The sequence below is a fragment of the Scyliorhinus canicula genome, chromosome 15 (genome assembly GCF_902713615.1).
Source record: "Scyliorhinus canicula chromosome 15, sScyCan1.1, whole genome shotgun sequence".
NCBI classification, from domain to species: Eukaryota; Metazoa; Chordata; class Chondrichthyes; order Carcharhiniformes; family Scyliorhinidae; genus Scyliorhinus; species Scyliorhinus canicula.
Window position 1 is genome coordinate 33,019,219 of NC_052160.1, and position 17,060 is coordinate 33,036,278.

The following is a 17,060-nucleotide window of genomic DNA, read 5'->3' on the forward strand; positions in this document are numbered from 1 at the left end:
CCTTTTCCACCCTCCTGGATTTCTTTTTTAATCTGAGGTACACTCTCCTTATTATCTCCCATCAGATCACCTTTACTTTTACCACTTGAGTATTTCACATGTCCCCAGTTTCTATTCTTCACAGGCTGAAACTGATGTCGGAAACCAAGCTTTGATTTATGAACTATTTAATAATCATCTGCTTATTGATAATTAGCTGCTAATCTCTCAGTTTTAACCTACTGATCTTCCACATATTCTATTAGATTGACAGGGAGTGGGATAGCTTGATCTTGGTTTTGGTCAATGCTCGGCACAACATCGAGGGCCGAAGGGCCTGTTCTGTGTTGTACTATTCTATATTCTATGAGTTCTCACTACATCAGGAATTGAATTTTTGAACTCCTCCAAAAGCATAATTTCTCTGAGAGCTTCATACGTTTCGTCTATTTTCAAAGCCCTTATCCACCTATCAAATTACTCTGTTTGTGCCTTTCAAACTCCATGAATGTTTGACCAAATTCTTTCCTTAAATTTCTAAACCTTTGTCTGTATGCTTCAGGCACTAGTTCATATGCACTCGTAATGGATTTTTTCACCTCCTCATACGTCCCAGATACACTTCATTAGCCCTACCTATCAGCTTTGTTTGAATCAGTAATACTAACATGTCCTGTGGCCATTTCATTTGCTTAGCTACCTTGAAATGAAAAAGGCTTCTATCTCCTTCTCATCAAACCGTGGCAATGCTGGGACATATTTAAATTGATTCCCACCAAGCCTTCGACTTTGACGCTCTTTCTCACTATCCTCATCACTGTCATCCAACTGTACGTTTCCCTTTACGTCTGCCAATTTTAACTGACTGTCATGTTTCATGGCCATTTTCTGAAGTTCAAATACTCTTTATCTTTTTCCCTGATCTGTTTCACCCTTTCTTTCTTTTTGTTCTGCTAAGGCTACTCTTTCTTTTCTCCTCTCTTTTTCTTTTCTATCTCTTTCTGGGTTTTTGCTGCTCTCTCTCTTTCTTTTTCCTTTCTTTCGTATTCAAGCTGCTTTAATTATTTCTCATGTTCCATTTGTTTAATTTGTAACTGAATTTTTGCCATTTCCAATGTGTCAAACTGTATCTTAAGCAACATTAAATACTTAGCCAATGCTATAATTACCTTGTCTTTTCGCATTTTGACAGTTAATGTTAACTGCAATGTTTGTGCCAAATCTAACAGTCTGCTTTTAGTCTCTGTCCGTAAGGTACTGCGTGTGACTGTCTCCACCCCCCAAAAACGTCAGAGCCTCTGAAAGAGCCATTGTCCACAACACACTCCCCACTTAAACTACAATACCACACCTGTTTTTAAGTTCACTCAGCCAAGCCAATAGATAGGTTTTTATCCCAGACGAGCCCCCAATTTGTTATGGGCCAGGGTGTAGAGAACCCCAAAGTGTATCATGGAGTTCACCTGACCCACAACGTTTTGTAGATTGTGGTATGGGGAGCACATGGCCCACTCTACAGGTGTGGTACAGCAGAAATCGAAAAGTATTTTTTAAAGCAAAACAATGTTTATTCTATGAACTCAAGTTAACCTTTTTAAAACTTACAGTGAACATCTTAGCAACCATCAATTCAAATAAAACCCCCAAAGAATACAACAATAAGTCATTAAGTAATCCTTAATAACCTCCTAAACAATATCCAGAAGACAAAAGAAACACCTTTTAACAGAAGCACATTAGGTTTACATTCACTAAAGAGAACATTTATAATTCTGAATTCAGGAAATGATCAAGAGATAGTCTTTTCATGGCAGAGAGAACAGCAGTACATCTGCTTTGTCTGGCTTCAGCTCCAACACTGAAAACAAAACTATAAAACACCCTGCAGGGAACAGCCTACAACAAAAGTAAAAAGCTGACAGACAGCCCAGCTCCACCCACACTCTGACATCACTGATAAACACCAATTTCTTAGAGGTACTCTCACATGACAGGAGGTTTTGAACATATGCTCATTGTTAAGAAATATCTAATGTTGTGGTGTGAACAAAGAAACGCTTCATTGGACGATTGTAGCTTAAGCTCGATTTTTGATACAATAATACGATCTTGTCAACTAAACATGCTGCCCACCTTGCAAAGAAGGATTTTAAGATAATTGAAAAAAGCTTATTTGGTGCTTAGCCTAAGCACTGTGGTCAACCTCTGGAAGGAATGATCAGCAGGAGCTTGACTGCTTACTGTTTATATGTATAATATCTTGTAATGTCGTCTTAACTACTGGGTGTATTGCTAACAGGCAAATTGCTAATGAGGATATTGTAACAAGCGAATTGTATTGTTCACTAGTATTCCTACCAAATCTAGTATAGACATTGCTGTTCAATTTGAGCTTTTGAGTGTTGTCTCATTTCTTTTTTTAAAAATAAATTTAGAGTACCCAATTATTTTTTCCAATTAAGGGGCAATTTAGAGTGGCCAATCTACCTACCCTGCACATCTTTTGGGTTGTGGGGGTGAAACCCACGCAGACACGGGGAGAATGTGCAAACTCCACACGGACAGTGACCCAGGACCAGGATGCGAACCCGGGTCCTCAGCACCGTAGGCAGCAATGTTAACCACTGTGCCACCGTGCTGCCCCCGTTGTCTCATTTCTAATATTTCTTGTGTTTGAATCATCGAGTCAAGGGTAACAGGTCACTGTCAGACCCTTGAAGTATGTACCACATACAGTTTGTTGGTCACTTACAATAAAGTAAGTACTACTTGTAAAACAAATCTATATTATACCTGCTCTGTGAATGTGTAATGTCAGCAGTACAGGGCTGATTGAAGTAGAAACATGTTCCTTTTTCCAACACTTCTCTTGTTTACACAAAAAACACCAGTAAATGTACTTTATTAGTTTAATGAAAACATAGGGTACAATTCTAGATCATCTTTTTCAATAATATATAACATTTGGAGAAACATAATTTTATTGGAATATATAGATGGCCAGGGTGAATAAATTTATATTAATTTCTATGTACGGTGAATTGGCCAAGCTTAAGACACATCTTACTCAAAACAACTAGGCTTTCTGGTTATTTGACATAGTAAATGCATAACATGTTTAAATTGAACAGAAATGATTTTGCCGTAATCCACCATTAATTCACAAGGTAGTGTGTGGAGCATTTTAGAACAGATTGCAAATATCCTACTATATGTCATGAATGTCATTAATTGACATCCATCATGTGATACAAAACATCAGTAAAAATTACAAAAATGTTTAACAGATTAATTATGAAACTGAAGTTACATTAACGAAATATTGTTCAACTTGCACCATTACACACAAGGCATCTGACAATGGAAAATTAACACTGATTTCTTGGTCACATTATTAGATGTATATTCATATTAGTGGAACAGAATGTTAAATGTTACACTAATTACACATTTAAAATGACTGTAGAGGTCAAACTCACGTTTACTGATTTTTAAAATATTGATGGAAATGGTGGATATTAATGTTGAACAAATGGTTACATAATTTGTAAGATCACTAGATTGCAAACTGTAAAATAGTATGATAATGTGCTGTGGATCCCTTTGTGCTGTCTCTTGCTTCATATTTTTATTTGTGGGCACCCAGAATATCATTGAAAGCATTAAGGAACAGATGTGCATGGTGTGGCTTGAACACCAAAGCAGGACGGAAACGAATGGACTTTTCTCCACAGCCGCCAAGTACGATACCTAATGGGAGAAAAGTCAAATGGTCAAACTTATAGAATAACTAATCTAGATCACTTGTTTATTTGGTCAAGCCTAGTCCATTTAAGTATAGAAAGTACCCCTGAAATCCTTTTGCAAGACTTTTGGGCTGGAGCAAGAGTAGATTGGGATTGAATTTTCTCTCCAGATTCCATTCTGGTTCACTTACCAGGATTAGGTTACTTACATAAATTGGATAAACACCACATAATGTACTGCACCTCTGGGTGATAGCTGGCATGCCAATATTGCATCATGATATGATTTGCACAGTGGTTAGCACTGTTGCTTCACAGCACCAGGGTCCCAGGTTCGGATCCTGCTTGGGTCACTGTCTGTGCGGAGTCTGCACGTTCTCCCTGTGTCTGCGTGGGTTTCCTCCGGGTGCTCCAGTTTCCTCACAAGTCCCGAAAGACGTGCTTGTTGGTGAATTGGACATTCTGAATTCTCTCTCAGTATACCCGAACAGGTGCTGTAGTGTGGCGACTAGGGGATTTTCACAGTAACTTCAGTGCAGTGTTAATGTAAGCCTACCTGTGACAATAATAAAGAAGATTTGGAAGAAGGGCTGCATTTTCCATTGGATTGCAGCAGGGCAACTCACCCTTTTTACTTTTAACACCTCTTGAGACTTTAAACAATGCAAGATTATAGATATTACAATTTTAACATGATTGCAAACTATTCCCCTCCTTTGCACGTGTTGTCACATTCCGTTAGTTGGCAAGCACATTGTACATTTGTCTCTACTATTGGCCGGAAACTGACAAAGAGAAGGGGATTTGATGTAACAGGATTCTGCCCCATCTACATAAGTTACTCCATTTATTAGGTGGAGTAGAAATGTTTACCTCAATATTGGTTGATTTACAACTTCAAGTTACATGGCTGGCCGCACTGTGGGCAGCAGCAAAAATTACTGTATTGCATTTTTTTGAACCTCAATCTCAAGGCAAAACTAATTGTGCTCTAATTTTGAAACATGTGAAATTGAATTTATTAAATTTGTCTTGTGTTTGATATTATCCATCCTACCTTTATTTCTCATTTTCAAGACAAGTTGATTCCTTATTGCTTCATTGGGTGCATCTATAGAGCAGAATGTCCCCTTCCCCCTGGCTTTATTCAGGATGTGTGGATAGAGAACCTGAAAAGGAACACGGTATTTAAATCCATCAACATGTTAGTGTGGCGGCAATAAACAATGGAAGTACATATTTGGCAAATGCACTGCTGATAATTGTGAAAACCTTTTGTGTAAATCGATTGAATATTTTAAAAGCTATGATTTGCTCAAATTAAGGTGCCCTGTACTTTTATCTGATTGTATTGTACCTTCCATATTTTGAATATAACTTTATTTACATGGATATGTACATTGGACCTACTGAGTTCAGCTGAATAAGTTGCCTCTTTCTGTTGCCTTGTTGTCTGCTTCTATTCACAACTGATGTGGCATGGATCAACACTTGATGTTTGCCTTTTATCGGCATTGTGCACTTCTGTGCCATAACTGTACTATATTTATATCTCATTTTAAGGTATACCTAGTACTGCTCCTGACATTCCTTCCTAAAGTCTGCCCTGAATTAGGTTTACTTGCTTTCCTTGATGGTGATTAAGGACCGAGTGATACGCTAAGCCTAGTTTTGGGTTGCTAGACCTGTCATTAGTCTGTTATGGTAGTAGTGCTACACTGCATGATTCAGGGTGTCCTCATGTGGAGATGAGGCCTGGGGGGATTTTCAGTGCTTCTCAGGGGTCGGGGAAAGGGAAGGGCTGTGCCATTGGAAAAAGTCACTGACGCTCCCAGCCCTTGACTTAAGCCGTGGTACAGGGGTATTGCACTGAGTAGGCATTCGCAAGGGCACAATGGGCAAGGTCTGCTCAGGAAGGCTGACGGCAATGACTGAGGACACAAAGACCCAGGGGTACATTCAGGGTTTGCTCTGGAGGTTGGTCTCGACATCCTATTTTCACATGCGCTGTTTGTTACTCTTTGATCTGTTACCTTATTCCCCCCCAAAAATCAAAATCAACCTACATTCTTCCTGCTTAATTGACGAGTACAAACTGCTTTAATGAATAATGAATTGAGGTTTGTGATGTAATTGTACAGATTATACTTCAGTTTGCACATTTTTGGACTTTGATACCTGAAGTAGGGTTAACATTCACATGAGGTATGTGGAAAAACCTTTTTTTTGCGAAACATCATGGGTCAATTTGAATTTTACATGCACATATATGGTATTCTGTCTACCTTGTGTGCTATTGCTCCGAGACAACTGCAAAACGTTGTCGCATAATTATTAAATTCCACATGGTGAAAAAAATTATCAAAAATGTTTGATTTGAGCCTCCTCCCCATTCTCATTTAAAAGTCCAGTATTAACATAACACCTCCCATTTACCCGGTATCCTGCGGCCGCACACTTGGGCATAAACTATTTTTGGATTTCCAACAATACCGCTCTGAATTACCATGAGGGATATCTGAAACTGCACTTGGTCTCTGTTATCACAGTAATATTTTTAATGACTTGCAGGGCTTTTATCCTGTGCTAGTGTTGCAACATTCCTGATTAATTCAAATGGAAAGCTGCTGAGATTTACTAAAAATGACATGTCTCCCTGGCAGTCGGCCTAAGTGAATCAGAGGAGTTTTATATTTGATTTGCAGCTAACTTCAGATCTCTGCAGTAGTTGGACTGGTTTTACAGAATATAAAATGGCTATATTTCATATTAACCCAATTGTCATGTGGGGCTTCCGTCAGGCAGAAGATACAGAAGTCTGAAGAACGATACATTCAGACATAGGAATAGCTTCTTCCCTACAGCTACTAGACTCCTCACAACTCTCCGTCAGACTGATCTGTTCCCTGTAAGAACACTATTCACAAAGTCCTATGCTGCTGTTGCATTTGCATTGTTTGGTCCTTTGTTCCGCACTGTAACCAATTACGGATTGTCGGTGCACCATTTGTCAATGTTCTATGTTGATGATTCTTTTTTTTGTCTACTATATATGTAATGTGTACGTTCCCTTGGCCGCAGAAAAACACTGTTCACTGTACTTCGGTACATGTGTCAATAAATCAAATCAAATTTGACACTGCATTGGTGTTGCAATGAGCCACTCCACTCTAAATGCAACAGTCACACCTTTAATTGGTTAATTGTAACAACACTTGTTAAATAAATTGTAAAAACATTTCAGGTGACTAACATACATCGCATCTCAATATATTGAAAATGAAATGAAATGAAAATCGCATATTGTCCCGAGTAGACTTCAACAAAGTTACTGTGAAAAGCCCCTAGTCGCCACATTCCGGCGTCTGTCCGGGGAGGCTGGTACGGGAATCGAACCGTGCTGTTGGTCTGCTTTAAAAGCCAACGATTTAGCCGAGTGAGCTAAACCAGAACTGGATGCAAAAAAAAAGGCAGCATTTGTTCCAGATTTTTAAGCACACTAATTATTACCTGTAAATCTTTAAGACCCTGTAATAGGATCTTGCCACTTGCGTTGACGTTGTCCAAGAGCTTTTCTCTCTTAATAACATTAAGTACTTCAGAAAACATGAGATTTTTTGAAGGGTCTCCTAGCCATGTGTTGAAAATTCTATAGGGCTGTAACACAAATGCAATGTCCAGAATATAAGATTTTAACAGAAAAAAAAATACAATGTGATAAACGAGAGTGCTTACTAAAAACAAAAATACTGATCAACTCATTTGTATTATATTCAGAGTTCTATTCCGGAATATATCTACACCAAAGTTCTTTGTGTAAAAGGTTCAATAATCTTTTTAAAAGGATAAAGGATGCAGAGAAATGGAACCCTTTTCATTACTGTGGTATATTTTGCTTTTCCCTTTTATTCTGGAAGCAGTGAGTAATGCTGGGATATAATTGCACAAATATCAGCAGAATTTAAAGAAACTATGGGCAGGATTTTCTTTGGGGGCTTCAGGACTATCAACATCTGGGGCAAGTGGGAGTCAGAAACCATACGTTGAGGAACAACCACCTGGCAGTAATATTTGCCAATTAATAGTCAAGTCAGGCTTTCTGTGCAACTAATTGTGATTCTTGGAGCGCCAACAGGAGGTTTTCCCCACTGCTGTCTTTACAGGTAAGCAAGAGGGAGCACCCCAAGAAGGATGTGCCCTCTCTCCAACTAATGAAACTGTCCTTGGCAGCTGGGCTGGCACTGTGAAGGGAAGCCTGTGACTGCAACCGACAGGTGAGGAGCATTGGGCCTCAGATCTGGTCCTGAGAAGCCTGTGACAATTGGCCTTAAAAGGTCTTTTACAAGGTTAGTTGCCCTCTTGTGGGTGGGGACTGCTGCCACCATCCCTACCTCAGCCTGACCACTAAGCATGCCACCTCTGATAGGAAACAACCTGGGTGCAGAATGATACCAGTGCACCCCTCACAGGGAACTAAAAACTCTCCCCATAAAGTATTGTAACATTCCATTGCATGTGAGAAAATATTCTGGCTAATAAATTTACCTCCCATTGTTTTGTTGGAAGTGTACAAAGACAAATGCTTCCACCAATCTAGTTTACAGATATAAAACTATGCTTTATCACAAGCGCTCACCATGTCAGGTCTTAGCTCATCCTTGTAGAAGTAGCCTCCGGATAGCAGTTTCTTACTGAAGGTGACAATGTCTGCTGGATCATCCAGGCCCCAGTGTTCGTGAGCCCAAAACTTGCCTGTGCTGCCTCCTCCCGTCTGTACTTCGTCACACAGGAACGCACAGCCATGCTGATTGAGCAGTTTCAGGTGGACGGGATAAGATAGGAGAGGGACAAAAAGCCAAAATTTCATACGTTTGAGGCAATGATAAACACAATGTGACAAGAGGTAAAGTTAAGCTGATCTGCATGTTACAGAGAATAAGCAATAAGAAACCAAAATGAAAAGTGACAAAGTGAACGAATGCACCATCAGTGAATAGCAATTCCCATTACTGACCCATTATAGATAGAGAGGTAAGAAAGCCAATATTTTCTGAACACAGAGACCATTTCTATATTTTTATCATGTGCTGAATCCCCCCCACACAATTTTTCTGTTGCACAACAAGTATTAGAAGTGGACAATTTGCAACTGTTTAATGAGAGGAGGAAACAAAACTTATTACACTCACTTTATTTTTATGACTAATATTTCAGCAATAGGATATTAGTTTCCGCTTCAAATATGATAATGCAATAGCAGTTGTGGTTGGGTTGTGAAAGCAATAAACCAAAGCCAGTGGGAGTACTTAGGCAAGTTCATACCTAATTAGGCACTTCATGTGAGATATACATGCCATAACAATGGAGTCATCATAACAAAACAGCATGCTATAGATACACAGGCAGACTAATGGTGATCGTCTGTTCCTGTTTTTAAAAAAATATTTTTTATTCTCCTTTTTCACATTTTCTCCCAAATTTACACCAACAATAAACAATAATCAGAAACAAATATGTCAATCCCCATATCAATAACAACGATCCCATCTTCCCACCAAACCCCAAACATTTGCCTGCATGTTCACATAAACAAATGACAAAAATGAATCAGGAATCATCCATAGCCACCATTAACACACACCGCCCCCCAACCCTCCCACCCAACCCCCCCCAACTAATGTTCGATGTTATCCAGTTCTTGAAAATGCATAATGAATTATGCCCATGAATTGTAGAACCCATCCATCCTTCCCCTCAGTTCAAACTTAACCTTCTCAAGGGTCAAGGATTCCAACAGGTCCCCCCCCCCCCGCCATGCCAGGGCACAGGGCGGAGAGGTGAGACAGAGTTGGAAAAGAAACTTGAACAAATATGAGTAGCAGTTATCAGTGCTGGGGGAAAGACTGCCACAAGGTGCATTTCACACTAGACCTCATGGAGGTGCAAAAAAGGCCAATCTTGTGACATTTTGGATGCCTCAAAGACCCCATTTGAACGCTCTACCAATGTTATTTATGAACGCTAAATGTTTAGTGCCGGAGCTCAGGAAGAGGGGTGATCTGTACGTGACTGCACTGAGACATCTAGCTGACTCTTGTGAGTTCAGGCAACTGAATGATGATCTCATCAGCGATAGGATTGTCTGAGAACAAGTTTGTGGAGAGAAGAGAAACCCACTCTCGTGAAAACTATTAAAATATTTACAAGCACTGACCTTGTTAATCATCAGCTGGAGAGTATCGATGAAATGAAAAAAAAAATGAAAATCACTTATTGTCACGAGTAGGCTTCAATGAAGTTACCGTGAAAAGCCCCTAGTCGCCACATTCCGGCACCTGTCCGGGGAGGCTGGTACGGGAATCGAACCGTGCTGCTGGCCTGCTTGGTCTGCTTTAAAAGCCAGCGATTTAGCCGAGTGAGCTCGATGGGAGAACTGATGAAACTTTGCGCTATACAGAGAGGCAGTCCATGCCTGCTGAGCGCAAAACAATGGTGAAAAGGAAGTAATATTTACAGCAGGGGCCAGCAGGAAGATCAAGGCCAGAGTATTGGATATAATTATTGTGGCCAAAACCACACAAAAGAAAAGGAAGTCTATCCAGTGTGGAGGTAATAGTATTCTTTTTTTTAGTCCATCACCCATGAGTAATTTTATTTATAATAAACAAAAAATTACTTGATAACACTATATTGAACCGCTTACTATTTTCATTGGTAAACAATAGACAGTTTCTTGTACTTTTTACAATATTAATGCTTTTGAAAGTTTCTTTTCGAAAATCTTTTTATTGGCTTTTCTCATATTTCTAAACAGTTGTTACTTATATACATTACATTTTTCTTGCCCGCGCTAATTTGCTTTATTTTACAGAGATTTGTTTTGTCCTTCATTTGACTAACTGTATGTACATTTTGCTGCGCTCTGTATCTGTTTATGATATCCCTCCTTCCTCCCCCCCCCCCCTCCCATTGGTTTTAGCACCCTTCCCCTTCTCTTGTGGTTTCCCCAATTTTATATTCCCCCCCCCCCCCCCCCTTTGGTTCTTCATCTTTTTTTTTCCCTGGCTTACTCCTCATTGCTGGCCTCGAACAGGTTTTGGAACAGGCCAACGAACTGCCCCCAAGTATCCAGGAAGCCTTCCTCTGGCGCTCAGATGGTGTACTTAATCTTCTCCAGGTGGAGAAATTCCGAGAGGTCAGCGAGCCAGTCTGCAGCTTTGGGTAGTGCTGCCGATTGCCAGCCGAGCAGGATTCTCCGGCGTGCGATAAAGCGAAAGCATGGGCGTTGGCCCCCTTCCTCATCTGTAGTTCTGGCTGCTCCGATACCCCGAAGATTGCCACTATTGGGCATGGCTTCACCCTCACCCCCACAAACTTGGACATTGCTCGGAGAAGGCTGTCCAGAACCCAGCAAGCTTGGGGCAAGCCCAAAACCTGTGGGTATGGCTGGCAAGGCCCCTCTGGCACCGTTCACATTTGTCCTCCACCTCTGGGAAGAACCTGCTTATTCGGGTTCTGGTCAGGTGCACTTTGTGCACCACTTTGAGCTGCAGTAGGCTTAGCCTTGCGCAGAAGGAGGTGGAGCTCACCCTGCTCAGTGCTTCGCTCCAGAGTCCCCATCCTTCCTCTGCCCCCAGTTCATCCTCCCATTTTTGTCTGGTCCCGTCCAGTAATGTTCGGGCTCTGCCCAGTAGCTGTCCGTATATTTCCTACACAGCCCCCCTTCTCGCTGCTTGTGCCTATCAGGTCATCTCGCAGTGTGCTTTCTGGGGCCCCGGTGTACCCTACTGTCTCCTTGCGGAGGAAGTGCTTTATTTGGAGGTGTCTCAATTCCTGTCCTCTTGATAGTTTCCACTTCCTCGTCAGTTCATCCAGTGTCACCAGTCTGCGCCCTACATAGAAGTCTCTGACCGCCAGTGTGTCCCCGTCCCGCCTCCATCTTTTGAAGGTGGTATCTAGCATGGCTGGGGGGAATCTGTGGTTGCCGCAGATGAGGGCCATATCGCAAAGTGCTGCCTCAACTGGGTCCACGTTCTAAGCGTGGCCGCTACCACTGGGCTTGTTGTATACCTTGTTGAGGAGGATGGGAGTGCTGCTATGGCCAAGGCCCGGAGGGTTGTTCCTTTACAGGATGCCTCCTCCATTTGTACCCAATCTGTGTCCCCTCACTTTTTCTGCCGTTGCTGCCCAGTGGTAGTATTGCAAGTTCGATAGAGCCAGGCCCCCTCTGACTTTCCCTCTTTGCGGTGTCTGTTTGGGAATTCTCGGGTTCTTACCCCCCCCCCCCCCCCCCCCCCCCCCCCCTCCCTCCCTCCCAACACAAATGCCATGATTAGCTTGTCTACGTTTTGGAAAAAGGCTTTGGGGATGCAGATCAGAATGGATCTAAACAGGAAGAGGAAGACTTTGCTATCCTTAACCTGCGCTGTTTCCCTTGTGGCTGCCTGCTTTCTCAGCTGGTGAGCCAATGGGTGGCCAGCCTTGTCTCCGTGTTCGTAGAAGGTCCCCCGTGTCTGGCAAAGTTGGTAACTACTTTCCCAGTGGTTAGCAAGTTAAAGTCCATTTGCAGCTTTTTCCTCTCCGCCAGCAGCTCTCCGGTCGGGGCCTCGGAGTATTGTTTTTAATCGACTTCCAGAATGGAGTCCACTAGCTGTTGCCTGGCCACCCTCTCTTCCCTATCTCTACCTGCCTTGTCGGCTATGATCTCTCCTTTGATCACGGCCTTCAGTGACTTCCAAAATGTGGAGGGTGAAACCTCCCCGTTTTGGCTGTTACTAACGTAATCGCCTATGGCGTGCGATATTTTTTGGCAGAAAGCCTTGTCAGCCAGGAGGTCCGTGTCCAGCCTCCATGTGGGGCGCTGGGCCCGGCCTGTCTCCAACCTCACATCCATATAATGTGGAGCGTGGTCGGAGATAACGATCGCAGAGTAGTCCGTTCCCGTGATCCCTGGAAGTACCGATTTCCCCACTGCAAAGAAGTCGATACGGGTGTATACCTTGTGCACCTGTGAAGAGAACGAGAACTCCTTTACCCCGGGTGCAGGAACCGCCATGGGTCCACTGCCCCCATCTGTTCCATGAAGGCCCCTAGCTCCCTTGCCATGCCAGCCGTTTTCCCCGTTCTGGGGTTTGATCGGTCGGTCAGTGGGTCCAGCACTCAGTTAAAGTCACCCCCCCATAATCAGTCGGTGTGTGTCAAGGTCGGGGATTTCCGCTATGGTCTTCTTTATGAATTGTGAGTCATCCCAGTTGGGAGCGTACACATTTACCAGTACGATAGGTGCTCCTTCCAGGACACTGCTGACCATGACGTACCTTCCCCCTGGGTCCGTAACTATCTGAATTCCCGTAAACCTTGTCCTTTTGCTAATGAATATTGCTACCCCCCTAGCCCTTGTCCCGTAGCATGAGTGGTACGTCCGTCCCACCCAGCCCTTCCTTACCAGCAGTCGGTCCTTCTCCCTCAGGTGCGTCTCTTGTAGGTAGATTATGTCTGCTTTTAGGCTTCTTAGGTGGGCGAACACTCTGGATCTTTTCACTGGGCTACTGAATCCCCTTACATTCCAGGTAACAATCCTGGTGGGGGGTTCTTGGCCCCCCGGTCCTGTGGGATCACCCATACTTACCTGGTGGACACGGCCCTGCATGTTTCCCTTTGCTAGGGGGCCGTCCAAAATGGCCAGGGTCACCGCACCCACCATGGGGTCGGGCCCCAGCGCTCAGGGGTTTCCCTTTGCCCAGGGGGCACCCAATGTGGCCACCAGCTGTGTGTGCGCCACACGGGTGCGCCCCTGCGCTCCGGGGTCTCCTTCCACCCTGATGCCCTCTCGAGTGGCTGTTTGCGCCGCCCTCTTGGTTCCTCACCCTGCTCCCAGCCCGCTGAGGCCGATGTCTGTACTGCTTCACTATCTCACCCTTCTCTTTGCTTCTCTTTTGTTCTGCGTTCTCCCCCAGACTCCTCTCCCCCCCCCAGCCCCTGCCCCTTTGTTTCCCCCCCTGCAGCCCCCCTTCCCTCCTTGTGCGAGATGCTCCCCGTCCCCTGAGAGGGGCGCCGCGGCCCTCCTTCCTTCCTGCCCTCCCGTGCTGGCCTTCCTCGCTAGTACGGTGGCCCTCCTCCCAGAATTCGCCCAGTACTGGCCCTTGTCTCGCCCTCCTGTTTGCTTTCCTCACCCTCATTTCCCTCGCTCCACTCCCCCCCCCCCCCCCCCCCCCCCATTGCATTGAGGGAGGAGACCAGCTCTGAGGCAAGACAGCACAGTCCCGCGCAAGGCTTAACACATATGTGCACAGTTCATGAGTCCATTGTCCTTGTTTGCGGTCTGTCCTCCGCTCTTTGTTCTGGTATTCCCTTCCTTTTCCGTCCCCGTGTCTTTCATTGCGGTTGCGTGTGCTCCTACCACAGCTTGACGAACTCATCAGCCGCCACTGGGGTGTTAAAGTACAGCTTTTGTGCAGTGCTGATTTTGCCTTGTTGAATTCAGCCCTTTTTTTGGGCAGGTCCGCCCCAATGTCCTGATACACCCTTATGGTCTTCCCTTCCCACGTGCTCTGTTTTGTTTGTCGGGCCCACTTCAGGATTCTCTCCCGGTCTTGGAACCGGTGCAGCTTCGCAATAATTGCTCTGGGCTGGTCCCCGGATTTGGGCTTGGGTCGGAGCGACCTGTGCGCCCTGTCTATTTCCGGTGGGTTTGGGAATACCTCCTTTCCCACTAGCTTGCCCATCATTTGGGTGATGTAGCTTGTTGGGTCTCTGTCCTCTATCCCCTCTGGCAGACCCACTATTTTAATGTTTTGCCGCATGGACCTATTTTCCTGCTCCTTCACTTTCCCTCTTAGGCTCCCCTGGGCCGTTACTAACCTTTTGGCCTCAGCTTCTAGGGTTATCACCCTGTCGCTCTGGTCCGAGGCGGCCCGCTCAAACTCCAGAATTGTTTTTTCTGCGCCTTTACTTCCCTTTCCAGGCCTTCAATGGTCTGCTGCATTTTGTGCGTCTCCTTCATCATTGCTTGGAGCTCCGACTAGAGCGCCTCCTTTATGCTGGTCGCTGCGTCCTGCTCACGATCCGCTGCTTGGACTGCCATCGTTTTCCCTTTCAGGCTCGCCTGTACCTCCGTCTCATCTTGTGGGGCCGTCTGCCTGCGCGCCCGCCGCTCATGCGCCTTACCCTTGCTGCTGCTTGCGCATCGCTGTCCCTTCACCTTGGTATTTTTCTTTCCTCCAGCCATCTGTCTGTCCCTCTTTCTTTCCCCTCTGCTGTTCCTTACCCTGAGGTTGCTCTCACTTTCTCCACTCCTCTGCTCTCGCTGGGTCTGCCTCGGGCTTCGGATTTCCCTTTTTTTCTGTTGGGGGGGGGGGGGGTGTTGTGGTTGGTTCCCTCCCTCCGTTCCTTCCTTTCTCTCTTTCCTTGTCTCTTTATTTATTTATTTACTTTTATTTCTCCCCCTTCTTCTCTTTTTTTCCTCCTTCCTTCTCACTGGGTCAGGAGGGTTTGGGAGAGATGTTTCCTGGTGCGGACCGGAGTCCCTCTTTGTCTCGCCGCTCACCACGTGGTCGCTGCCGGTCCGTTGCGGCGGGGGGGGGGGGGGGGGGGGGGGGGGGAGTCCACCCCTCTCTCTCTTCTGCTCGCTGGCTCCGCTCCAGAGCGCTTGAGTCTCTGGCTTCGCAGTCCGGGCTGCCACTTCTCTTCTACCACCCACGTTCTGCTGTGCAGGATGGGGGGGGGGCTTGGTTGGGGGGGGCTTGCGCTCTTAGACACTAGTTGTGTCCGGGGTCGCGACTCTCCTCGGCTCCTTCTGAGCCTTTTTTAATATTCTCCGGCTCCTCTCCCACGGGCCTCAGCTTACCGTCGGTCCGGTCCCGTGCGGCTTTATTTTTTCCTGTTCGTACCTTCGGGGGGAGCGCTGCGTGGATTCTTTCTTTAGAATAGAAATACCCCCGGGACTAAACAAACAAAACGGAAAAAAAGACCCTGAAAGTTTAGTCCTATAACGGGAGCTGCCCCGTGCACGTCTTCCCCCTACAGAGCTCCACCAGAAGTCATCGGGGAAATATATTCTAACGCCAAGGAGCCGGATCACTTTGCACGCAAGTGTTTTTCTGGAAGAAGATAAGGAAGCCTAGATTGATAGTTGCTAGAGGGTGCCGAACAACGATTATGACGAATCACTCTACATCCGAGAACAGGTTACCACCATGACGTCTCAAGGTCAAAAATGGTTTGAGACGATTGGAAAGATCACTGCAGAAGAGGAGCATCACGTTAATATGTTGAGAGTGTGCATGGATCCAAAGGACCTCAATAAAGCTTTGACAAGATCTTAATAATCATTGAATAACCTTTACCACAACTTGCTAAGGCAAAGATTTTTATCACCCGATGCACAAAAGGATGAATACTGGCAAGTGAAGTAGAATGAAAGCAGCAGTTTCCTTACTTTATCAGTGGATGTAACTAGAAGGTGCAAATGACTGTGCATGCTGTTTGGCATATTGGCAAACAACATGAGGTAGTCGGTGATTTTCGAAGAGTGGCAGTGATCGTGGTGAACCTGCTAGTTTGTGGATGTGGAGACATGATAGAAGAAGCTATTGTGGACTGTTATGAGCCAGGGTTTAGAAAACTCCAAAGTACATCATGGAGTTCACCTGACCGACAACTGTTTATTGATTTTGGTTACGATGAGCACAAGGGCTTGCGCCTTTCAGGTGCTATTCAACAGAGGTCTTAGGCGCTTTTAATCAAAAACAAGCTTTATTCCAAGAATTTAGTTAACATTTTTATAAACACACACAGTAAGCATTTTAATCAACTACAAACATAAATACCCCACACAGCTACAGTAATCTATGTATAACCCTTAATAAATTCCCCTTTTAACTGTTCCAATTTAATAACAAGATCCCATAAACCAGAATCACCTTTTCAAAGGTGTGGCCCAGCACACAGCACTCAAGACCTGGTATTGATACTCTTGTTTTCCTTTCCAAAACAGCTGGTTTGAATTCCTTCTAGAAAGCAATTATCCCTTTTCAAGTTATCAAGCAGTCAGGAAACAGCTTTTTAAAATTAAGATAGAGAGACACTTCTTTTCAACTTGTGCAGTATAAAACCAGGTCAAACTCAAAGTGAAAGTAAAACTCAGAGCCACAGCCAGCTCCAAACTCAAAAACGAAAGTAAAAACTCAGAGCCACCGCCCAGGTCCACCCACACAATGACATCACTGAAGCCATGTGATAAGCCAAGAACATTTCTTAAAAGGGACACTCCCATGGCAGGTGCATGATCAGAATCTCGTGAGACTGCTAGAGAGAGCTCGCTAGCTGAACATGAAG

At 44.5% G+C, this 17,060-nt stretch overlaps 1 protein-coding gene across 3 annotated transcripts in view; it reads right to left on the bottom strand.

Annotated features, from left to right (window-relative positions):
* Positions 1-2,864: 2,864 nt before the first annotated feature.
* abat (4-aminobutyrate aminotransferase) overlaps positions 2,865-17,060 on the bottom strand; it is a 225,295-nt gene continuing 211,099 nt past the window's right edge. For all 3 annotated transcript variants that reach the window (XM_038821033.1, XM_038821035.1, XM_038821034.1), the window contains exons 13-16: positions 8,362-8,529; positions 7,236-7,382; positions 4,783-4,894; positions 2,865-3,729 (exon numbers count right to left, since the gene is read on the bottom strand). In XM_038821033.1, coding sequence (XP_038676961.1) covers positions 3,608-3,729; positions 4,783-4,894; positions 7,236-7,382; positions 8,362-8,529 — 549 coding nt within the window. In that variant the 3' untranslated portion in view covers positions 2,865-3,607. The remainder of the gene's footprint in view (positions 3,730-4,782; positions 4,895-7,235; positions 7,383-8,361; positions 8,530-17,060) is intronic.